This window comes from Cyrtonyx montezumae, unplaced genomic scaffold (assembly GCF_038088225.1).
Source record: "Cyrtonyx montezumae isolate F1298 unplaced genomic scaffold, pur_monq_1.0 scaffold_3, whole genome shotgun sequence".
Classification (NCBI taxonomy): domain Eukaryota; kingdom Metazoa; phylum Chordata; class Aves; order Galliformes; family Odontophoridae; genus Cyrtonyx; species Cyrtonyx montezumae.
This window is the reverse complement of record NW_027072034.1, coordinates 110,508,582-110,533,807: the sequence shown is the minus strand read 5'-3', so window position 1 is coordinate 110,533,807 and position 25,226 is coordinate 110,508,582. Positions and strand designations below refer to the sequence as shown.

At 47.0% G+C, this 25,226-nt stretch overlaps 1 protein-coding gene across 4 annotated transcripts; it reads left to right on the top strand.

Annotated features, from left to right (window-relative positions):
• Nucleotides 1-8,802: 8,802 nt before the first annotated feature.
• On the top strand, nucleotides 8,803-24,352 carry TEF (TEF transcription factor, PAR bZIP family member). Of its 4 annotated transcripts, none has more exons than XM_065742895.1 (5): nucleotides 8,803-9,107; nucleotides 18,420-18,743; nucleotides 20,115-20,335; nucleotides 21,012-21,223; nucleotides 23,029-24,352. In XM_065742895.1, the coding sequence occupies exons 1-5, from the start codon at nucleotides 9,005-9,007 to the stop codon at nucleotides 23,048-23,050; spliced, it is 882 nt and encodes a 293-aa protein (XP_065598967.1). In that variant the 5' UTR covers nucleotides 8,803-9,004; the 3' UTR covers nucleotides 23,051-24,352. The 4 variants fall into 4 exon arrangements, with proteins under 4 accessions (XP_065598967.1, XP_065598968.1, XP_065598969.1 ...); XM_065742897.1 differs by lacking the exon at nucleotides 8,803-9,107 and adding an exon at nucleotides 12,980-13,236; XM_065742896.1 differs by lacking the exon at nucleotides 23,029-24,352 and having other exon boundaries at nucleotides 21,012-21,375.
• The last annotated feature ends 874 nt before the right edge of the window (nucleotides 24,353-25,226 follow it).

The window sequence follows — 25,226 nt, the reverse complement described above, 5'->3', positions numbered from 1 at the left end:
TTTTGAGAGCTTAGGTACTGTACTTTCTCTGCTCTTTGTTGTAGCTGTCTGGATCGTATCTTCTGCTGGTGCTTCTTGTGCTGGTCAATTTTATAAACAGAGAAGGAGAGGGGAAGTGATAGGCACCAGCTCCTGGGTTATCTTGTCCTGCTGGGCAGAGATGCCAAGGAGCTAATCGGGATTGGGAAATGTTGGAATGTGTTTTTATTTTTAAAACAAATCTACATCTCTAGTGTGACTCAAGCGTTCGCTGCGCTGTGATTTCTCATACAATAACTTGTTTTGGTTCCAGAGTGGGTCGTTGTCCCCTCTCCCTGTCTCTGCACGGGGAGCTGAGCTGCTCAGGGGGCCGAGATGGGGAGAGGGCAAGCATGTGTGAGGGGAGGGAGGCCCACGGTCACGGATGTTGCGTTGAGTATCTCTTTTCATTTTCCCTGATATGATAACCTGGTCTGTGGTGTTGCAGTACTTTGTCACCAGACTTGTTTTAGTGTGTATATATGTGACCCCTCCCATGAAGCATATATACACAGGTATTAAATATATCTCTCTATATAATATTATATGTGTGTGGTATCAAAGGAATCTTTTTAATGAGGGTAAAGGAAAAGGACTCAGGCCAGGAAACGCAGCATCTCCGTTTAAAATATGAAGACTTTTATTTGGGTTGGGGAAAGGGAAATAACAGATGGGAGGGTTTTATATAGATAGGTATAAATTCTGAGATGGGGCAGGTTTTCCTGTTCATGCTTTTAAAACCCCCTACGATGTCCTTACAGTCCCATCTCAGTGAAAGAGTATTATACTGCTAACTAGTGAGTGAAGTTTCCACAATAAGGCTTTGCTTATATTATCTAAAGGGACATTGTAAAAGGCAGGAAGCTTCACACTTGGCTTCCCAGGCTCACTTTATCAAGTCAAGAGGCTTTTCTTCAGCACGTTGTGTACTTGCAGTAGAAATGCTTGGTGCTCTCAGCTCCACAGCAGTTAAACCACAGGTAAGTTGTAGGGCTGCTTCAGCAGTGCATTCACAACACCCTCTGAGAACTCTCTCTTTTATTCATTCATCTGAGGGAAGAAGAAAATTTGGCAGTGCAGGACCAAGTCCGAGGGTTATTAGCAAAAGCGATGCTTTGATTTTTATACTGTGGAAAGAAAATCTCATGTCCTGTAAAATAACCACACATACAGAGTAGAGACTTTGATTTAGATCAGCTTGTTAAATGCTGAAGGGCTTGGCAAAAATCTCTTCCCAAATCCTTTGGTAAGTGTTTCAGTGATGCTGGTGTGAACCTGACCTTTACAGGGGGAAGGAGTAACAAACAAAATACCCTACTTTGCTTGTATGAAACTGTATGTCAAAAACAGATGGGTTTTAGCAAGTGAAAGGAGAAGGTAGCAAGGGGATGCTGCAGTTCTGAGCTGGGTAGTAATGATTTTGAGTCCTTTAATATGTCTCTGTATTAATATAATTTAAGAATACCACGCTTTACTATTAAAAAAGAACTTAGTATCTTTCATAAGGTCTAGTATCAGGATAATAATGTAGATGTTTTAACAACATTTTTGTTTTTGTTCTTAAAAAAACAACAACAAACTTGCTTCTTTTAGCCTTTGTAATAGAAAATAAAAGTGTGCACTTTAAACCCTCTTCTGATACAGTGTGTGTTTGCATTTTTTGAATAGCCCACGAAGGTCTCTTATTTAGGTTCCAGCTGTGAGGAGGGAAGCAAAGGGAGTACTTCTGGCATTGCATCGTTTGTGCTTTCTGTCTTCCTTCCGTATAATCTCCTGCTCGTATCTTGCTGAGTGGAAAATTGCATATATGTTTACTAACAGCTTCAGCATTTTACCTCAATCTTGAGGTTGCTCTACTGTGCGGACTGCTCTGTTCAGCTGGGTCTGCCAGGGAAATGCCCTCGGTCCCACCGTGAGTCGCATGCAGCTCGAGCCATGAGAAGTGCTATGCGGATTCCCTGGGGGGGATACAGATACCCAGGGGAGAACAGCAGCACGGAAACATTCATTAATAAAACGTCTCTTTTCTTCTTTGCCAGTCCATCATGATGCAGATTAAGCACCAAAGTGAAGACGTGGTAAAGACAAGGGAGTCCCGTGGAGATGCTTTGCTACTGCTGTACGAACTGCAGGAGTGACCAGAAGGTCATTCCCAGAGAGACCTAAACAGGGGAGACTTGATAGGCATCTGCCTAATGTGCCTAGATACAAACATGACAACTCAGGACCTTCTGGTTAAAGGACAGGCCTGAAGACAAGCTTGGAGTGCAGGGAGAATGGGACAGGTCGTTTTTAAGGGGCATCAAATTGAGTATGTATGATGTGAGGGGCACTAGTTTTAGCCTCCACAGACTGCTGAGACTCTGCTGGCAAGAGTGTAGCTTTTCCAATACGATGGAGGCCCAAACTGTTCAACTGTGAGGCAGACAAAGCACAGGGAGGAAAACAAAAGTACTAACTGCAGCGTTATCCTGGCAGACCCGTGCCTCAGCTGAACTCACTGATGTTTCTTCACTGAAAATCAGAAACTTACATTTTGAGGAGGCAGGAAAAGGAATGGTGGCTTCACCCTCCCAGGAATTTCAGCAGACATGAAGGCAAGGGGGAGAGCACGAGGTCAGCCAGGAAGGATTTGGGTCTGATGGCAGAATGAAGGGACCTTCTCCTCCTTGAGAGGTGAGAGAAAGGCAGCCAACTAAAGGCCTTTAATGCCACGATGCAGCAGTATGGCAGAGGCAGCTTGCCTTCCAAAGTCCCGAAGTTGCAGATGGAATTCCTAAGCAGTTTTTTGATCAAGTCTGTCTTCCCACAGGACAGGGAAACATTTCTGGGCAGTGACAGCAGGTGATGTAAACATGGTCATCACTGTTAATTGTTGCTGCCATCCCTACCAAGAATGGGAGCACGTTTTGTTGCATCATGCCTGGACAAGGAGAGCAGCAGTTTGTGCCCTGCGGGAGCTGTGACTTGTTGAGGTGTGTGGGTCACTGGCAAGGGAGGGGGGCACGGAGTAGGTAATGCTGTAGGGCATGTGATGAGGAAAATGGGGCAAAAAGCAATGTGCTAAATAGTAATGGAGAGAGACAAGGCTGAATGGAAGTGACTGGCATGAAGGGAAATGGAGGAGGAAAGGCTGCAGGAGCGTGGGCTGGAGCAGACATCTGGTGCAGGGCAGGGGAAGGTGCAGAACAGATGGATAGGCACCTACAGGTGAGACTGGACAGAGGTCTTCTCTCCTCCTGGGAAAGCTGTGGGTGCTGCTCAGGAGCTCTGTCAATGTCTCATCCAGCCTCACCCCTTTCTCCCCAGGATGGGAGGGGAAGGGCCAGAGCCCATCTGTTTCCATTAATCTCCCTCCATCACTCTGTTTCTCTGCAGTTCCCCCTCCTGGCAGGAGCAGCAGGTCCCCAGGGCAGGGGTGTTGTTTCCCAAAAGCAGATCCAGCTGCAGCCGGGATAAGAGCAGGGAACAGACAGGATGACAGCTCTGATTTACTCAGTGCCCTCTGCAGCAGCTCCTGAGATTGCCCCTTTCATGAGTGCTCCTCTCTTTGGTTTAGCTTATGGCCAGCAGTTCCTCAGAAAGCTTTTTTTCCCTTTTTTTTCCTGAGAGCCTTGGGGGGTACAGACAGCAGAGCTCCAGGAAATAGGGTTATTTGTTATCATCTGGGATAATCCTCTCTAAAATGACATTTACCAAGGATTGAGATGGAAATCTCTTAACCCAGATGCCAGAGTAGATTTGGCTTGCTTGGAACCGGAAAAATACTCAGTGCTGGAGGTGCTTTTCCATGCATTTCTCTGTGGATTCCTTCTCTCTGATTTAGTTGTGGGCCTTCAGTAGTGCTGGGGCCCTCCAGGCAGATGGTCAGGGAGGATGAAAAGCTGCATACTTTCTGTAATTGAATACTAAGGCACACTCCCCTGTTCGTACCCCAGCAAAGCTCAGTAGCAGAGACAGAAAGTCCTAGTTCCATGGGAGTGAGATGGCCTCTGTTTTCCTCGGCCGAATGGCTTGAGGATACTCACAACACTGCTCGATGTGGGGATCCAATACAGAAGTGGTGTTTGAAGACACTTTCAGCAGTCTAGATTATGTCCTCTTGGAAAACTAGGCATTCATATCTTGGCTATTGGGGATCAACAGTAGCCAAACTGCCCAGGTTTCTTGTAGGATTGGCAGTTTTCTTTCAGCTCATGTACTTTCCCCACACTCAAGCTAACTCTTTTATCCATTTAATAGACTCTGATATCTTGTGCCACAGCACTGCACGGTCCCTTCTCCTATCTGGGGCCACCTAGTTCCTGGGAGAGGTGAGTGAGTCTGGGATGGGTTGGCCAAGAGATGGCTGAGATCACTTACAGCCAGCCTCTTCCTTTTGAGAAGTGGCTGCAGGAGCACACATATTCCTTGCCATCCCACCCAACCATCTTCCATGGACCCTGGCAGAAGCCCAGCGATTGCGTCCTTAGATTTCCCCATCCTTCTTTAAACACCTTTGTTTTTTGTTGCTCTTGGCATCTCCTGGGCTCTGCCTCCTGCCAAGGTTCTGATAAACCAAAGGCTTGGAGAGCTCCCAAAGCCAGCTCTGCCCAGGCTCCCTGAGTATTTCTGGAACTGGGAAATGCATAAAAGCAGCTTTAGGCGTCCTTCCTGCCCAGGGCAGCACAACCTTTGGTGACCCTGAGTCTTTCTCACGTTATCTCCCTGCCTAGCACCAAATTTTCTGGCAAATGACACCACACAGGGAAGGCCACGTGCCTAACAACAAAGCCTGGCTGCCACGTGAGCACCCCAAGAGGTGGGCACGTCTTGGCAGCACGGTGGGAAGGAAAAACTCATTAGCTTTTGGCACACGTTTTGGGAAATTAGTTTTTAGCAATCCTTTATGCCTCAGGCAGGAGATGTAGGTGATTCCTTCTGCTCAGCTGTGCTGTTTGCTCAGGGGATCCCAGTGCTGCTGATTGGGCCGCAGGAGGTACCCGTCCCACTGCCAGCCCTGGCTTGCCGAGAAAGCAAAGCTGCTGGCTGCCTCCAGCCAGGGCTGTACCCCTGCAGTAGGGAAGTATGAGTGCTGAAGGCTGTGCCAGGGCCAGGCCAGCACCAAGGGATGCAAACGGAGGAGCTTGCTGCAGCAGTCTGTCCCTCCTCAGGTACATGAAGCTCTCACCAGCCCTCCTCCACGTCGGGGTGCAGGTGTTTATACATGCAAATGTATGCAATTACCTGTCTGGGGAAGAAGTGGGTCATTAGAAGATGGGAAGGGGGCTCAGCATAATATCTCATCCGGCCTGCTTGTCCATATCCCACATTGTGATCATCAAGAAGGGTCTTATGCATGTATTTCCTGCACCTGATGTCTACTGCCACTGGCAGCGCCGTCTTAACGCTATTGAAGACTCCAGGATGTGGGCAGGCATTCTTTCAGGAAGGTCACGGTAAAATTTATCCTGCCAGGGTGAAAAAAAATCACCTACTAAACCCAATGCACTATGCAAATAAATAGTTAAGCGGAGAGTCTCGTTGGAGCACAGCATTTATTTGTCCTAGGAGCTAGTACAGGAAAAAAAATATACGGATGTCTGGAAAGAGGCAGTGACTGACCTCTGGCAAAAGGTTTGCTTGGGCAAAAGAAGAAAGAGGAAACTATTTACCAGGCTGGGTCTGATGAAAGAACTGGGGCTGGAGCCTCCACCCAGACCATGGGGAGTAGGTTTGATCTGCAAGACCTGCAAGAGGAGACTATGTGAGGTGATATGGAAATTTCCAAATAATGGCTGTGCTGCCAAAGTGAATTCTCTCAAGTGGATGAAAAAGAAAGCTGTTTCAAGAGCAGCAGGGCTTGTAAAGCTTCTAAAGGTTTCTACAGACTTTTATCCTTATTTCCATGTATACCTCAGAGGAGTAGCCAACCTTATCTGTCACCTTAAAGTCCTCTCAGCTCTGCTGGCTTCTGCCTGTATGCACACTATTGCCTGCCAGGGGCAACACGTGCTTTGGGGTCTCAGCTACCAATACACAAGCCCCAGATCAAACAGAACAAAACCAGCAGGTTTTCTTGCTGAGAAGTCATTAATTTTCTCTCTTCTTCCCAGCTTATCTGTCTAGAAAAAAAATACATGTAAGTGTATTTATCCCTTGGTCAAAGTGGGTAGTGTGTTCTGGGTAAGGGAAGGGTGGAGAGATGGAGGGATGGATAATACTGTTGTGTAAGCTTTGTGTCCTTATAAAATCAGACAAAAACGCTTTTTATTTTCTAAGAGGAAACATCCCCTTGGATTATTGAGCCAAGAGATCATTTCATCTGAGGAAGCTGAAATAGCAATTAGTAACAATAACTGTTAATGCTGCTCTTAGATCAAATGTCCTTGCTGCTGGTGGGCTCCCCATAAGCTGTGCTCTCAGGTACCCGTAACACACAACTAAGCTGCCTTATGAAACTGCCCCCTCACAGTGTGCAGCCAGATGCCAGCACCCAGTACAAGACCCATAGAGGCAATTTTCAGTAGTTTCTGCCCAAGAAGGCAGCCAGGCACGCCACTGTCTCATGTTTTGGGGCTGAGGGTGGCTGTGAAAGACTGGCAAGGGGAGAGGCAGCAGAAAGGCTCCTCCAGAAGCACTACTGATGTGGCCCTTTGAAGAGATTATGGGAGCACTCCTGGGGCTGAGGAAAAGTTGGTAACCTTTAGATCTGTACAAGGAGCTCTCCCGCCCAGATCCTTGCAATAAACAGGAGTGTATGAGAGAAGTCTGACTACCCAAAACAATTCCTTGGGGCCTGAGGTGTCAGGAAGGCAGCTAACCCCTGCAGGAGGTGCTCTGTAATTCCTGGTGCACTTCGGGCACATAGGGTTTTAAAAGGAACGTATACCTGGCTTCTGCAATTTAAATAGTTGTTCACGGAGTTTGGCTCTCTATGTCATGTTCTTCTCTGTGCCACCCATTTAGAGCCAGAGCAAATTGATTGTGGCTGGCCAAGTCTGTGAGAAAATCTTCTGTGAGTGGCTGAATGGGCTTCTGGGTGATGGAGAAGACTGCTGAGACCTCCACTGATCTGGGATTACAATGGAAATAAATAATGAACTGATCTGGTAACAGTGCAGCCAGAAAAAATTATGTAACCTGTGGCCATTCCCGCAGCTCTCCATGATGACACAGAGCCAACATGTCAACTCCATTCACTAAAGCAGCTCAAGCTCTCACCTTGACTGGGACATGAGGGCAGGTAGATGTTCTGCACTGCTGTGACTTGAGCCCATAGCATGATATCTGCTTCTCTGGGGCTGGATGTCAGGGTGGTGTTGATACATCCTACTAGTGATGCTACCTAAGTTCTTCATAGAATCATATAATGGTTGGGCTGGAAGAGACCTCAAAGCCCACCCAGTTCCACCCCGTGCCGTGGGCAGGGCTGCCACCCAGTAGCTCAGGCTGCCCAGGGCCCCATCCAAACTGGACTTGGACCTCCAGGGATGGGGCAGCACAGCTCTCTGGGCAGCTATGCCAGCACCTTGCCCATGTAAAACATTCTTCTGTTTGAGAGCTTGATTTCCAGGGGTTATGAGTCAAGAAGGGTGCAGTGTTGACAGGAAATTTTGTGGACAAAATGCATGTTCTCAGCTCTTTACACAGTAACATGTAAATGTCCCCTTAAGTTTAATAATTCAAAATCCAAAGTGACAGTTTCCTCCCAACGAACCTAATTTGCCAAAGCAATAAATGTCAGCAACAGGACTAGAGGACCTCAAGTTGCAACAGGGGAGGTTCAGGTTGGATATTAGGAAAAATTTCTTCTCCAGATGAGTGGTCAGGTGCTGGAATGGGCTGCCCAGAGAAGGTGGTTGAGTCACCGTGCCTGGAGGTGTTTAAGAAATGTTTAGATGTTGTACTAAGGGACATGGTTTAGTGTGGAAATACTGGTGGTAGCCGGATAGTTGGACTAGATGGTCTTGGAGGTCTTTTCCAACCTTTGACTCAAACCACTGCAAGGCTGAGCCTTGCAAAACAGACAGGAACAAGCAGAAAAAAAGGCAGCTCAGTTCTCATTATCACACCGGGCGAGAGAAGGCTCTAGCACATGTAAACCACTCTTCCCAAGCCCTATAAGGAAGGCTTCTTTTCCTCTTGTCTCCTGTCCATCCCTCCATTCTAAAAAACTTCAGTAATAGAAGATGTTTGCATGCTGAAGATCTTACCTAACTAGCTTTATCAGAGTACTCTCAGGGTACACGAACTTGCCTTACATCACTGCTTCAAGGGGAGGTTGCTGGATTTCCAATAAAACTCAGTGTCAGTTCTGAAGAGAAATTCTACACTTGTGCATGATGCAAACTTGATAAGGAAGATACCTTATGCCATTAATCAGGATGGACTTAGCATGGAAACACAGTAAGTGTTACATCATATTAAAACAGACGCTATCTGCCTCTCTGAGAGCTGACAAGGTAGCAAGCAGATGCAGGCATGGTGTGTGTGTCCCCATGGGCTGTGCAGCTCATAGCTCCACAGATCCATTTGCTGTTGTGTTTGCAGCCAACATGTGTCCCCCTGGCTGTGCACGTACTGTGTTTTTTTTTTTTTATTCTTCACAACGTTTGTATTTATTCTAACACCTTGGGAAAGAAAAGGGTGCTGCCTTTTCAAAGTTAGATAACTGGCCCAGTTCTTCGCAGTCGGATTGGCTGCGAGAGGCCCTGTAAAACCGTGCTGGCCAGCAGCCCGGCCCAGCCCTGCTAGGCTGCGAGCTATTTCCACAATTGGCCACTTCAGAGTGGGAGTGGGGGAGGTGAAGACAGCTGGGCAAACTGCACCTCCAGCAGGCTGCTTCCCTTCCTCCTCGGGTTTTCTCAGCCGGAGTTATTTGGCAGAGCCTGCTCCGGGTGCCTCCGAACCCCACTCGTGAGGTCCAGGAGATAGAGTTTGTGGCACTGGCGGCCAGGCTGCTGGCCTTCCCTTGGCCTCTCCAGAGCAGTCCCCAGTGCAGGACATGTCAGTCTGCAACAGCCCCGGGGGCCCCGCTGCCCTGGACTTTCCTGAAGTTCTGAAGTCCCTGCTGGAGTACTCCTTACCCTGGACCAACAAAATGACAGGTAGGACGGAGGGAATGCTGAGGGGTCTGGTTTTGTTTCTCCTTAAATTGTAGTGTGAGAAGAGGGCAGAAGTTTGTTTGCTGCAAGCTTTTCAAGAGTGTGCTTTCTCTGAGAACCCAAGTGAGCTGGGGAGTGCTGGGACTGAGTGTGGCATGCAGCTAGGAGGAAAACAGCAATGATTACAAAATCCATCAGGAGTGCTGAGCTCCTGATCCTTTTAATCTCTCTGCTCAGCTACTTCTTGGAAACCCCTGTAGCTTTGTGTGCAGAGAAGAATTGGGTACAAACCTCTGTGCTCACATAGAAGCAACTTCCAGGATTTCTATCTGTGCCATCGAATGGTTAATGACTGCTCAGATGTGCACTACCTGGGGTGGGGTACCCAGCTGGCTGATTCTGTGCAGACTGCTCATGATGCTGCAGTTGTTTATTGACGGGAAGCTGGGATACAGAACAAAGCAAATGTTGTATTTTCTTTGCGAGAGCACTTTGGTACTCCTAGGCTTTCCCGCTGCCACACAGGCTCTGAGAAAACAAATGGAAATGATCCAAGAAGTTGTTTAGTCTGTGCTTCTGCTGGGCTGACTGATTCTCTCCTGCTGGGCACGCTCCAGGCGCCCATCACATAACTCACGGACTTGATGGTTTTGGATGGGATGCCACATGCCCCTGGCAAGCTCCTTTTTGGTTGTTGCATTGAAATGTTTGCTGCCGAGTGCTGGGGAGGTGTGTGGGAACACCTCAGCACCACTCATTCATGTCCAGGCACAAGCAAGTTGAACTCACAGAGTAGAGCACCTGCTGAGTTGGCTGTTGGGCAGGGAGCTGCCAGAGGACAAGGCAGACAGCTCGGCGGTCTTGAGGGGGAGCGTGACCCAGGGTGGGAGCAGAAAAGCCAGGCCCACAGTGCAGAGGAGGGGAGCTTTCCTTTTGCCCTGATTGTCAACAGGAAAGAAGAACGCCGTGGCAGAAAGCAGCTGCCAGTACCCACTGGAATACAGCAAACTCTGTGGGAAAAGGCAAGGGGAAATGCCCATACCTTCCAGAGGCTTATTTTATCACGTTGCTATGCTGCTGCCACCTGCGAGCTTGCTTGGCTCACTCCTTTCCTGAGGCTTTGACTGTTACCTGGTGTGCTTATGCACCACACGTGTTGGGAGCAGGTTGTGTTTTCAGGGCTGACTGATGCCCAGGTGGAAAGCAGACCTGGTTGGGAGGAGGAGGTAATGGACAGAGGTGGCTCACATGGCACAGAGACTCGCCGGGGCTCAGCTGAAGTATGGCTGGCTCTTTGGGACCTCTGGTCACCACAGCCAAGTGGATTGTATTAATCCAAGGGAGGAGTGCTGGCAAGATTGGTCTGTCTGGCAAGTAGGAATAGGGGCCGTCAGGGATCAATGATTTGCAGAGGGAATAATTTTGTTTTAACTGAATGTGGCTTATTTGGCAGCTGAGGTTGCTGTTTTGTGGCAGCTTTCCTCCTCAGTCCTGGGACCACCCTGCCCTCTCAGCGTCACCTCGTGTAACCTCAGAATTGGGATTATTATGCTGCTTCCCTCCTGAGGACAGTGTTCCTATCACGGCTCACTTCCCACAAAGCTCAGTTCTCCCTCCTGAGTCTCCATACCTACACACCCCTCTTCTGTTTTTGCTGGGTCATGGCCCTCTGTCTGAAATGAGGCTTCAGATCTCACAGCAGAGCTTGGTGGACGTGTCCCACCCTGTGCCTAGCAGCGGGCTGCTTCTTGCTTGCTGCCCTGCTGCATCAAAGTTGGGCTGTTCTGCATCATCTGCCTCTGACAAAACACCCAGCAGCGACAGCCAAGGCCACTGCATTCCTCTCTTCACATCGCATTGTCCCCCTCTCTTCCTTCTCAGCTGCACAGCAAAATACCAAGTGTAAAGATCCAGGCAGATCCCAACTCAACGAGGAAGGTACAGCTGATGGACTGATGTTCGCTTTGTGCTGGCAGCGACTTGAATCCCTATTCCCCTGAGGCAGTGAGGAAAAGCTCTCAGAGCAACCTCCCTCCTTGCTGGTGGGGCAGAGCCAACGCCTGGGCAGGGTGCTGTGAGAGGGAACCCACAGGAATGCTCCCCAGGACCTCCTGCCCTCAGGCAGAACAGCTAACATTGCGCAGGCCAAACCCTCCCCAAGCAGAGTCACGAGGCAGTGGCAGTGCAGAGTGAACCTTAGCTTCAGCATCCACTGAGCTGGAGTGGAAACGGGCTGGACAAAAAACATGGTGAGAAAATCCCTGGAGGAAAGGCTGATGAGTGGATGTAGGGACCTCCATTCATATGGACGTCACCCAGCAAAGTAGCTGCCGTTTAGATCTGCAGGGGGGGGATGCACACAGAGCACATTCCTTGAAGGAGCTGTGTACTGTACTGAGACATAGCATCATCCCCCGGGGCCTCCGGCCGCAACAACAATGGAACAAAGTAACCCGGAGAGCTGAAGCAGAATGGGGAGCCTGCAGCCTGCCCCACTCTAGCCAAGTCCCCTCACCCTATTCATAAGAAGCTGCTGCTGCCTTGCTAGGTTGTGCTCTTGTTACCACCTACCATGTAGCTGTTTTCTGGGCAAGTGCTTTACTGTAAACCAGTTGCCCTTTGCCAAGCTGCATGTGCTGCCTCTGTCCTGTGTGGTCTGACATCTGCCTTTCATTGTCCCGTGTGAAGTGCCATCCCTATTCCACTCATATGATTATTTCTTCTGCCAGCTGAACTTGGCAAGGCAGAAGGAGCCTGTGAAAGGCACGTGGCAGCCCTGGAGCACACCAGGCGAGGAGCATGACCTGTTCTGCATGCTTTTGCAGCTGGGTTTATCAGCTGAAACCCCTATGCAAGGATACATTAACCCACACGGCTCCAGCATCCTACATTCTCCAGGTGGCTTTCCACGTGCGCTGGCATTGTGCCGCACTGTCAAGGAGATGCTGCCTCCAGGCTTTGCAAGAGAAGCAGCTGGCATTTAGGGTAGCGTGTGCTCCTTGTCCCTTTGGGTTGGACGGGGGCACCCTGCTCCTCAGTGCAGTGAGACGTCAGTGAGGAGCACCGACCACGTGTGGCTTCCCATCCTTTTTTTCTGGGGCACGTGGGGAGGAATTCAGACCTGATTTTGTGTCTCAGTGACCACTGAGGTTTGGTAGGAAGGTGTGAGTCAAATGGTGCCTTGAAACCGAAACGCCTGAAGCTATTTGTGAAGCCTTTGCCCTGGAGGTCTGCAGAGGTGCAGCTGGACCAAGCTGAGAGCCTGCCAGGAGGAAAAGGGCCCTTTTTTGAGGGGGGTGGGGGGGAGGACCCCTCTGCCCTTTCAGCCCCGGCACTGTGGCGTGCAGACGGGGTCCTGTGGTCGCCCTGCCGTCACTCCGCTGGGCTTGCTCGTTCTCCTCCGTTCTGCCTGCGCTCTCGGCGATGAACTTGGAAAAAGCCCTAACGCTCACGTGAGGCGAGGAGGAGAGGGTCGGCTCTCGCTTCTGCGCATGCGCGCTCACCCAGCGGCAGGCGCTGCTCCGCCGCCGCCTCCGCGCGCGCTCCGTCCACCCCTCCCGCCGCCTTCAGGAGCAGCTGGCGGTGACGCAGAGCTCTACGGGAGGGGGGAGGGGCGTGGCCTCGCATGCTAATGAGCCGTCGCAGCCTGCCCCTGCACGTGCCCCGGAGGGCGGGGGACGCGTGCCCGCGTCGGCCACGGCGGGGTGGGGAGGGCGGAGCCTGCGAGCGAAGGCCCGCCCCTAGAGCGGCGCGGACCAATCGGCGGCGCGGAGAGGACGGGTCGAGTCGCGAGGGCTCGGATGGGCGGCGCCGCGGGGCTCGTGAATATTGAAGCGAGAGGCGGTCGCGCATGCGCCCTCCCGCTCCAGCTGCTCGGTGTCGCTGGGTCCCGGGGTGCCGCCGCAGCAGCGGCCCTTGGCGACCGTTGACAGCCCGGCAGGCGCCCGCCGGCTCGCGGGGAGTATGCCCGGCCGCGCCGCGCACCAGGAGGCGGCGGCGGGAGGAGCGGCAGCGGAACCTACGGCAGCCGGGGGGAGCGCGGGGGCCGTCGCGGAGCAGCAGGGCCTGGCCGGGGCCTTCCCGCTGGTGCTGAAGAAGCTAATGGAGAACCCACCGCGGGACGCGCGGCTGGGTGAGCGCGCGGGGCCGACGGGAGCGCGCGGCACCTCAATCCACCCCCCCCGTTCCCATTCCCCTCCTTCCACCACCACCCTCCCCCCCCTTTCCCCCCCCTCCGCCTTAGGGGCGGGCCCGGTGCGGTGGGAGGGGGTGGGGATCCGGGGTGCACCCCCTGCGCCCGCTCTCTCCGCCCCGAGCCCCGCAGCGTGGAGGGGGGGGGTGGGGGCTGCGGGCGCTCCAGGTGCGTTGAGGCGGAAGGAGACGCTTCAGGTGGGAGGAGTGGAGGTGCGGGCCGCGCTGCGGGAGGCTGCTGCCGCAAAGTTGGGTTGGAAGAGCCTTCGGGTGCCTCTCCGTGGTCCCAGCCCGCTGCCGTGGGCAGAACACCGAGCTTAATCCCGTAGGGTGTGCCCGCTGCCTGCACCGTCCTGCCCGGCCGGGGCTCCTCTGCCCCCGCTCCTGCAGGCAGCGTTGTGCAAACGGCGGTGGTTGCAGCTTTCCCCGCTGGCGGCACGCTGCTGGGCGCGGGATCCTGCCTGGCGAGCATCCCCAGTGCGGGGCCGTTGACATCTTTGTATCTTAGCGCGACGTCGTGAACCTGGCAAATATATCTGTCCTCTTTTCCTCTTAAAAATCCACCAAAAAAACAAACAAAAAAAACCCCACTTAGAAATATAAAGGTCAGCCTCTGATGGAGGCTTGGCCGTGTTGCTATGGCACAGGATGCTGCAGTGCATCTTGAGACTCCGGCGTTATGGCGGTGCTGAGGTTATTAGCTTCACCCCGTACCCTTTAGAGGTGATGGTGCTGTCAGAAACAATTTCAGGCGGTATCTGGGAACCGTCCCATGGTAACCTAGCAGGATACAGTGGCTTTGGTTTTTATGTCCAGCTTATGGAGCTGTGAAATTTTAAAACAAATAAGAACTTCATGCTTTGCACTGTTCCAAAATTAGAAGCATTTAATTCTTTTCCCCTTACCAGATGACCCTGTTCCAGCTTGGGAAGGCACACGCCGTGACCCTCTAAAGCTTGCTAGTGGGCCCGCTGAATTCTGATTACCCTTCTCCATTCATGCTGGGATGAAGTTAACACTGTTCCCATTCTTACATTTCTCCCTGGGCTTCCTTTAGTTTACCTTGCACGATTTCATGTCACACTTCTTAAAACGCGTTGCTTTGTTGATTTTGATCTCTCGGTGCTTCAGTTCTTTGCATATTTGCAAGAGAGAAGATAAAGGTGCTTCTATTAGCAGGTAACTATTCTTAATTTTACTAAAGACTTGTTGGTACAATTGCAGCTACTGGCTTTGGAGGATCCTTCTTTTATTTTCTGTTCCCTTACAGTGCATGGATGGAGCCCAAGTGTTGAAGGCTTATTAATTTGCTTAATACAGCCAATTAGTGTTTTCAGCAGGCTTTCTAAGAAATGCTCCAATGTGTTTTGCCTCTTGACAAAATACAGTTTGTTATATTATTTTGAGATAAATGCTATCAACTTGCTGCAGTTGTGTCCATTTATAGTCTGTACAAGCTTCCTATGGGTTTTCCAAGTGCCCTGGGTAATTTGACTACCCAGTAAGCGAGCAGGCTTTCTAATCCTTCTGAGCAACAGCAGAGGACATCCAGTTCCAACTGAATGCCATCATCTTGAATACTGTGCTACGTACTGAGTATATGCGACAGCACTTGTTGCAAGTAGTTCTTGAGCAGAGCGTAAGGGTTAAATAAAAAATAGTCATTTAAAATAATAAATGTCTGTGGAGTAGGGGAAGAGGATTAATGTTTTGGAGCAGGAGTGTAGGTTTTGCCTATTAATAATGAACTGCTGCATGCTCTCCAGTCCAGAGGATGCCTTAATCACCAGTTGCATGCTGCTGTGGCAGGAATGCCTCAACAAACATCACAGTAATGGGCATCAGGAGTATGTGACTGTACAACCTATCTTGCTGCACTGTCACAAGGGGGCTGAAGATCTTGTGGAAGAATCGACCTTGGACTGTACAGCATTTTCAGTATAATTTGGCAAAATATTTTTGATGAAAGGGAGCTTCCTCAAAAGCGTGGGTACTAGTAGCGACCAAAACATGTCTTTTCCTGAGGAAAAACATGGCCGTATAATAAGGCTCTTTCCTGGTGGCTAAAATAACAGTATTTCCAATTGTTAGTGATCTGGAGTTCTTGCTTTTCACTGCCAAAATTACTTAATGTAAGCTAGTGACCTCTGTTAGCAGCAGATGTACAGGCTAGTTAATAGGTCATAGTAACAGAACGAGGGGACTAAATCGGACATGAGCTTTCAGCTGCAGGACTACAGTCCAGATTTACCAGGGTGACCTTGAATCACTGCAAATGGAGCCTCTTAGGATACTGCAGCTCTGCTGTCAGGTAATACCTGTTTACAATATAAATATCTTTGGAGAATTAACGTTTCAGCTCTCTGTGCCGGGGCAGGCGGAAACTTTCACCTCAAGATGCAAGAAGTTAATTAGTGTTTCATTAGATATTGTGTACCCAGCAGGATGTTGTGCAGCAGGAAACAAAGATTAAATGAATTGAAAGAAAGCCAGTGGGAAAATGTCAGTGTAAAAATGATCACACAACGGTTCTATCTTTTTATGTGTCGTGTTTGAAATACATGGGCACTCAATATGCCTGCTAACGGCTGCTATTTTAATTTTGTTTCAGATATTGCTGCTAGAAGTGAGGGTGGAGAAAGAGACAGCATAGCTAAACAGAGGCAACACTGGGGGCTCAGTGCTTGTCCTGTTGTCAACGTGTAGCAAAAGGAGAAAAATCAGGTGGTCCTCTCATGAGAAGAAAGGATCTAATTTGATGTGAGCCAGGGACAGTAGCAAGAGGAAGTTGGAAGGACTGCGGTCTTTTTGGGGTGCTGAAGTACAGTAGGATGATGATGTGCCTCTGGAAGTTCTTAAAAGAGCCATGTGTGCCTGCAGAATGGCATCTCTCTCCTGGGGTGGTGGTGGTGGGGAAACAACACAACGACTAAGCTTTGTATTTTTGTCTGCTGATCACCAAAAACTTCTCTTCTGTGTTAGAGGTGTTGTGTTAAGATGTTGCAATGCACAAGCACTACTGACTTGTAACAAGATTTGCATAGTTTATAATGGAATGCTGATGTTCTTAAGACTAAGGAGTGATGCTTTTGCTGTTGATGCTTTGATTCAGCATTCACGAGTCGTTTATCATGTCAATAAAAATAAAGTGATTTATAAAGAAGTCGTTGTTGTCACTTGCTTTTGTTTTGGCGGCGTCCTTATTACAATACCGTGTGCAACCCCTGGTACAAATCTGGGTGGTTGTGTTGGGCAGTGTGCAAAACTTATGGAAATGCACTATCCTAGATTCAAAAGCGTGATGTAAAATGGCTGTTCTGATTTGGTGGGGTGTGCTTTACTAGTGACGTCATCTTTATATGTGAAACAGAGCAGACACCATTTCTTTACTTGCTTCAAGTAGAAGCTGTTCAGAACGTTCAGTCAGTTTGGATCGTGGCTGTTAATCTGAACATTTGCTTTGCCTGGGAAAAGGTAGGAAAGTTAGCAAAGGAGTTTATAGCGGGGATAGGTATTGGGAGGTGGAAGTTTGGAGGCAGTGGTGCGAAGTTGTTAGGGGAGCACCCCATAGCTGCAAGGAGATGATGTTAATAAAGTTCAGATTTTATGTGCCCTCTAGGTACTTATTGTTAGTCCCAAGTCTGTAGCTGCTAAGTATTTTCTTATATGTTTAGATTAGTAACTGTCTCTTGTATAAAACGTTCAGAGTATGGTAGATGGAAATGATTATTTTGTATGGCAGTGCTGTTCTTTAAGCCATAAAAAGCTCTTTCAGTCTCAGTTCCGTCTCAGCTAAGGCAGCAGTGGAAGGAATGCCAGTTTTATCAAGTAGGCTTTATATAAATAGGCTTTTCTGATTTAGAACACAGTTTCAACCACACTCCCACCTCGATGAAGTAGAATACTCCTTCAGTATATTTTAGCCGGTCTGGAATATCCTATTGCCAAGGCTTATGCATTTTGTCAGGCTGATGTGGATGCTGGAGATGCACACTGCTCTCGTGTACGTTCCTGCAGCCCTGGTTCCCTAAGTGCAGGGATTTAACTGCTTCCTTGATAAGATGCAATTCCCAATGGATACGGCTGCACCTGGTGACTGTTCCTTTTGATGGCAGCACTGGCTCAAGTAGTCGCTGCCCTAGCACTGCTTCTGCAATGCTTCCTTGCAGCAGTGGTAGAACTGCATGGCTATGTGGGGAACTAGAGCAGGAGCAGAACATGGACTTTTTTTTTCTTTTTTTGGCCAATTTATTTTTATCTCTGAAATTATGTAATTATTCCATAAGCTGAGTTTTCTGCTTGGATTCTGTTCCAGGCAATTGTTAAGATTCAGGAGCTATGGGGAATGTAGAAACAGCCATTTTTCAGTATTACGTGCTTTGTAGCATAGTAAATTGAGAGCTCATCAGTCTTTTCTGGCTTGGGGGTGGGAATGTGGGAGTATGCCTTATCAGACATCTCCCCAAAGAGTAAAAATTACGTGTAGGTACACTGAGCTATCTATGGTGAGCAGCATTTGGAGCTATTATTTTGTGTGGACATGCTGAGTCATTTTAGAAAGGAATGCATCTAAAATACTGAACAGTAGTGGTCCAGGTCTCTGATGTGGTGGACCCTTCTAGCTGATTTTCAAATGCGATCTGAAAATCCTTATTTACTTCTGAATATCTATCTAAATTATTCTTCTTTCCTTTGTGCGCAGAATAAACTACTCTGCTTCCTCAAAGTTCTCTTAATGGCTTCCGCTGTAATTCTGTGTCAGGACATTCACTTCCCCATCTTCCAGAACGAGTCAGAAAAAAAAAATAAACCCACGACAACAAAACTGGTCTGATTTTCAGTGACTAGTGAATAACGAGCTTGATGCAGTATTGTATTGCACTTATGTGAGTTATCACAGCAGAGTTACTGATCTTCAAGGCTGCAAACTGTGGTCCGGCCCTCACAGGGAGGCAAAGCACTCCATGAGCTGCATACGGATGTTGCTTTTCAACATCTGCATTTCCAGATCATGTCTTCAGGCAGAAATACGGATTACTGAATTTCCTTCCATGGGATTTTTGTTTGTTTGTTAAAAAAAAAAAAAAGCTGCAAATTGTGCAGTGACCTACTTGTATCTTTCAGATAAAGAGAAGAAGATAAAGCTTGAGGAAGATGAGGCGGCAGCTGCCAGCACTATGGCAGTCTCAGCTTCCCTCATGCCACCTATTTGGGACAAAACTATTCCTTACGATGGAGAGTCTTTCCACCTGGAGTACATGGATCTGGATGAGTTTCTCCTAGAGAATGGAATTCCTTCCAGCCCTACTCACCTGGATTTGAACCAGAATCCACTCATGCCCGTGGCTAAGCTGGAAGAAAAGGAGCCAGCCAGTGCTTCCACTGGTTCTCCTGTGTCTTCGTCATCTACTGCCGTCTACCAGCAATCTGAAGCAGCCTCCAGCACAGGTAGATGGAATTGTTTTGATTGTTTTGATATCAACAGGTGCCTCTTCAGATCCAAGAGGAGGCATGCTAACCCATTGGTGTTAACCGTGCCAGGTTAAGTGACATAAAACGTGCTCACTGTAGCCATGCGTCGGTTCATGAAGATGCTGCTTCTCATCTCTCTCAGTCTCCTTACTGGAAAAATGAGTCAATGTTTACAAGTGTGCAGTCTTTCTCTTTTTAAACCATTGGAGCTGGAATGTTAGCATAAAGAATTTGCACTATTAATGTTGCTTATTTGGTGAGAAGCTGGGCTTGTTGTGAATATAGCTGCTCAGATTGCCTTCTAATGAATTTGATAATTTGTGCCAAGCCACTTGCACTGCTGTGGTAGCTTGGTTTGTTCCTCAATTAACAATGTTTCATTGGAAAACAACAAAAAAAAAGAAGAGTAACAAAGCAGCCTTTCCTTGCTAGCCCGTGAAATTGGAGAGCTGACTTCTGGAAAAGCTCTATTAATGATACTCTGTGTTATCTTGAAGAGGGAATAACGGAATAAAGAAACAAAACTCTGTACTTGAAAGGGAGAAGTCCATTAGTACCATTTATTAGTATTATTTGAGCTAGATTTGGAGTTTAAAGTTCATAGGCATTGAACTTGCACAGTGCTATTTCAGGACAAGAGTTTATAGCAAGCATTTTGCTGAGGACCTCCTGGGAACCTGTGTTAAAAGCAAAGCATGAAATTCTTTCTATAAGATGTAAGGTGTGATTTTGGGTTTTTTTTAATTCTTTTCCAGGTGGTGTATGAAAAAGATTTATTCATTGATCTCTGCTTTGAATTGCAGTGATTTCATAAACTTGAATTGCTAAATGATAGATAAACGTGGCAAAGTTCATGTGAACACTATCAGGCAACTTGTTGGGACACTTCTGTTCCCATGTGGCAAGGAAGTAGCATGTAATTAAATTTGTACCAAATCTACACTTCTTTAGTCCTTTCGAAATGCAGTTGTCTTACCTTTGAAGGACTCAGGATTGCAGTGTTTAGGCAAGCTTTTTTTCTGTGAAGTCTTCAAAGTCACAAGTCTCTGACTGATCCAGGTTCTCTACTTAGAAACGCTTGCTGCAGCAATGCTGAATGTGCTCAAGTGCTCAAAGCACTTTGACGAAGTCTTAGCTTTTGTCCCACACCTGTCTACTCATGTCTGTTAGTCTGGCAGATGTTCCTGGAACTTGTATTGCAGTGGACATACAGTACCAAGCACTGCATTAGAGAAATATCAGATAGTACTGTTAAATGCTAGCTGCAACAATAAGAGCTATCCAGCTTGGCTTCTGAGTTAATTCTCTTCATCCTGCTGAATGTGTTGCAACTTCTGTTTTTGCCAGAATCCCCACCGCAAAATGAGAGAAATACACCCAGCCCCATTGATCCTGACTGTGTAGAAGTTGAGGTGAATTTTAACCCTGACCCTGCTGATTTAGTGCTGTCCAGTGTGCCTGGTGGTGAGCTTTTCAATCCTCGCAAGCACAAGTTTACTGAAGAGGACCTGAAACCACAACCAATGATTAAAAAAGCAAAGAAGGTTTTTGTCCCTGATGAGCAAAAGGTAACAGGTTTATTACTGCAGACTTCTCTAGGCCGTGATCAAAATTTTTCACCCTTTGACCAAACGCTCACGTATAAAGGTAACATGCTATACATACACGACTGGGGAAGAGCACTGCCAAGAATAGAATGGCAAGTAAACTGCTGTTCTTGCTGTTTTGCTGGTTTAGTACCATGAGATAATTACCAGGCAGCAGCAACTTAAAACGATATATGCAGAAATTAGGATGAATTAGAAATTAGAAATTAGAAATTAGAAACTGTCAAGTCACATCCTCATCTGCTGCACTTTGAAGACCAGTGTGTGTATTTGCCCAGCGTTGTGCCTGATCTACCTTGGAGCAGACAAGAAAACAGGCTGTTTTCCTTGGAAGTTCATTTCTGAATCAAAATGAAGTAAAATGCACATTTTGATTGGACAGCTTAGCAACCAAGTCTTTTATTCTCCCTAGTTCTAGCAATGCATCTTGTTTACACTAAAATGTGTCTTGTGTGATTATGAAATCTTACAGTGCTCTCTTGCCTATATTTTAGTGCCCGAGCCTTACAAGCCAGTGAAGGAAGGTCTCAAGTATGGCATGCAGTGCGAGTGTCCTTACGGGACAGAGGTGTTTATTTAACACAAAATGTCAGGTTGCTTTTTTTTTGTTTGTTTGTTTTAATTCTTTCTGCCCCAGGATGAAAAATACTGGACAAGGAGAAAGAAGAATAATGTGGCGGCCAAGCGTTCCCGTGATGCTCGCCGATTAAAGGAGAACCAGATCACGATTCGGGCAGCCTTCCTCGAGAAGGAGAACACGGCCCTGAGGACGGAGGTTGCGGAGTTGCGCAAGGAAGTGGGGCGATGCAAGAACATTGTTTCTAAATACGAGACCAGATACGGACCCTTGTAAGCACACCCCTTTTCCTTGTTAGGGCTCCTTGTTTTAGCCTCTTAGACTTCTCTGCCTTCCGTAGAGACTCTCAGAAATAAAGTTTGTGGAGGCTTTGCCATTTTGCATCTATTAAAAAAACAAAACAAATCTGTTGGCACAACGTTCAGACACTTTTCCTGATTATCATGTTGCCCAAAACCTTAGTGTCCATATTTACAACTTTAGCACTAATAGAGCACTTTCTGATGAAAGAACAGATTGTCCTGTCCAAAGGAATGTGTGTGGATTCCTCGTGACTGGACAGAGCTTTTGCTTTCTGTTCTAATCTCCTTTTTTTTTTTTTTTTTTAATGGAGACACACACACAAAAAAAGCAAAGACCAGAGTCCCCTAGGCTCTTTTGTACCTGTGTGCCACCTCCCTGTCCCAGTTAAATACATATTTTTAAGATGTTGCTGTGCAGCATCGTGAAATTTTCCTCTCCCATTTACAGGCACTAGAAAGTATTCTCTTTCTGTTGAAGAGGAACAGGCAATTTTTAGGACAGGGACGAATATTCAATCTCTTGTGGAAACTGAGATCTCTACCTTAAGCGTTACAAAAACTACAATCAGTACAGTGTTGATAAAGTACTGCTTAAATCTCTTGGTAGGCTCTAGTTCTGGGTAACTTCCAGGAGCCTAGAGTAGAGAACGGTAGGGGATCTCTCACTTGTCACTAGATGACTACAAAATAGTTTGATGTGGGTTTTGGGCTGTAATTCTACCACCACCCCTTTTTTGTCCCTCAAGGAGAGACTTTTTTCTTGAATTGCTGATGAAGCAGCATATTCACCGTAACTGAGGAGTAAGGGCGATAGTGTCACTTAAAAAAAAAAAGAGGTCTGTCTACTTATGCTGAATCTGAGGCCCATCTGTTAAGGATCTGCTTTTAAAATTTTTACAAACAAAAAAAATCTTCTTCCAAAGCATGAGAAACAGAGAAACCAGCCACTGTTCCTTTGTTGCACCTTACCTGTTGTACAAAGATTTTGTTTAGGTCCTTTTCCTCCTGAATACGTTGTGGAACAAGCTACCAACAGTACACCTCCATATCTCTTGGGTAGTGCTGTATCTGGGCTCTCTGTGCCCGCTGGTTCTCTCTCTAACATGCTTCTTGAAAATAATCCGTTCTCAGCACCAAGTGCTGCTCTAATGGGATGTGCTGCTAAAAGAGAAATACGTTGCGTGCGATGTTGGGACCTTCTCCGTGGCCTCCAACTGCAGAACCAGAAGCTTTAAGAGAAGTATTTGTCTAGAACTTCCCTTCTAGAGAAGGGAAACTACCTTTATAATAGTGACTATGTCAGAACTTCTAAGCTATGCTTCCTGGCCTCATGCCTCTGTTAGGGAGTAAACAAGAGTTAGAAGATGCTGAGGATAGTTTCCAGTTCCCCTCTTGAAATCTGACAAGAATGTTGAGGGAAATGAAACTGAGGTTCTTTTTCTGTACTAAAGACTTGGTGCCTAGCTTGTCTTTTAAACATAATGGAGAAATTGGTATGAATTTAAAGCAATTGTGCATTGACTTCTTAAGGAAGTGGAGAAGCAGGTTAATCCGGTACAGTTAATGTATGCTTTGATCTCTCTCCCCCTCTTTTATGTTCTAATTTGACCAGAATGTCTCTTCCTACCGTGTTGGTCTGATTTCTTTCAAACGTATTAAAAATTGTCACCCTTTCAGCAGGGGATTTGCTTTCACAGGGTGGTGTGTGGTGGTGGTGATGGTGGGAAGTATATTATAAATAAATTGTCACACTTAACACTTTGCTTTGTTTAAAGTGACTTATCTGATTCCGAGTGATGCAACTTTAAAGACTTTTAAAAACAAAGAAACTAAAAAGCACACATGAATCGCCAGTCTTCAGAGTGAGCAGTGAAATCTTTGAGGTGTCCCAACACAACTGACGATGACCCTGCCTGCCTGCTTGCCTGCAAGTACCCCATCTGAACTACCCAGGGCTGGGCATGATGAAAAGTGCAAAGTCTCCTTAATTCTGTATATGGCTTTCTTATCTGTCTTTCTCACTGTAACTATGAACTACGATAAGCTTACTTACTGGGGTTTTGTCAAGACGCTCAAAGTTCATGTTTCGAAGTCTGTTGACAGCCTGTGTGAGTAGTGACTGTTTTGGCACTTGAGTGGGAGAAAATAGAGAGATTTAAATGGGAGTGTCTGTGTATATTAAGAACAGCTACGTTTTAAAACTTCTTTCCCCTGCAGTAGAATAAGTTGCACCTAATGCTGCAGCTCGCTTCTGGTACAGCATAGCATCTTGTGGAGTATTGTGAGTGCAGAATCAAAGACACTAGGAAAACAGCAGTTTGTGACATGTAAGGCTTCCAGTGCAAAGTAATACAGCAGATGTACTGAACCAATCCAGAAAGTCCCCCAGTGTGCCATACAAAGACTTGTGATAAATCTCTATCAAACGACCCATGTAACAGACAAACACTGCTGTAACCTGCCTTTTTTTTTTTTTTTCAAGGCTCACTTTCTTTAATGGTATCTCACTAACACAAAGTCTGTTCTGTTATGAGTTAGCAGTCGTGGACAAGGTGCTAGTCTGATCCCTGTGTTTTTTGGCAGTTTAAAACTACCAAGTGAGTATTAGCTCCAGCGAAACAATGCATGTGAGCTGCTGGGATGCAGTTTGCTCTCTTGGCTATGTGAGAACTGCAGTGGTGAAAGAGTACTTCATCTGTTTGACAAATCTGAAACAGCTAATGACTTTGCAGAGATACAATGGACACCTTAAGTACCGAGGCACTTCCTTGTGCCTGGTGTGGGAGAGTAGATGAAAGCTGAGGCAGATGGTGGGGATGTTTATTGTGCTTAGAAGATGGGGAAAGTAGGTGGAAGTTCCTTTGTAATAACTTCATCAGCCAGATGAGAAGCTACCTTTATGTTGAGGAAGGTTAAGAGCTCTATGTCAGTGGGAAGAACAAGTACTCACTTCCTGGGAAAGTAGCACAGAACTGTGCTGAAGCCTCTAAGACAGGAGTGAATGTTCGGTGCATTTGTGCCTGGAGATGGATGAACAGCATACACCTCAAAAGAAATAATCCAAAACGTTTTCTCAAGCACAAGTGCCCGAGTGATGGGGCACAATATTGAGCAAGAATTCTGAGTTAGTGTTTGTCCAAGAGATACCACTCTTCAGAGCAGGAAGGTGAAGAGAAAAAGATGCAAAGCAGCAGATCGTGTTGTACCTTCACTTAAAAAAATAATAACTAAAATCCAGAATTCATAATTTTTTTTTTATTGAAGGTATAACCTGTGTAAAGGGCAGAAAATAACTTACAGACCTGTTATTTGTAACGGACCACGTTCCAGAGTAGAGGAAATATTTTTAACTTCTGTTGGTTACAAAATTATACTGAGTGCACAATCCTAATTTGTGATTCCGAGGTGATCTCTGAGTATCCTCAGATGGATGAATAGCTTAGCTCTGTGTTGCTGAAACGTCAGCATATATCACTACCTGTAGCAAATATTGCAGATTTGAATGGATGTTCTTAGTGTGTGGGTTTTTTTTCCTTTATTTTGGTGATACTGACAGCATGTAAATATAGCAACTCGTTTTCCATTTAGCATTTCTACATTTTCAGTGGGCTTTGGCTCTTCTTGAAAGTCATGCTTTCTGCTTAAATCGAAGAATATTGTAACTGGGCAAGGAGTTGCTGATCCTTCATTGGGTCTTGCTGTCTTACTGCTTTAGGAGCATGTTTTAAATGCCTACACGTTGTGTACAGGACTTGGTTTTGCAGTATGCCACGCTATTTTAACGAAAAATAGTGAGAATAGTATGTGCAATTCTGTTTTTTCCTGTCGCATCAAAAGTTTATACAGTGGAAACTAACACTGAATGGTATTTTTTTTTTCCTTCCAGAGAAGACTGTTAGTAAATTCTTGTGCTTCCCTGTAGAATGGTGCTTATCTGCACGAGTTGTGTCTCACATATCTACAGGTTGTAAAA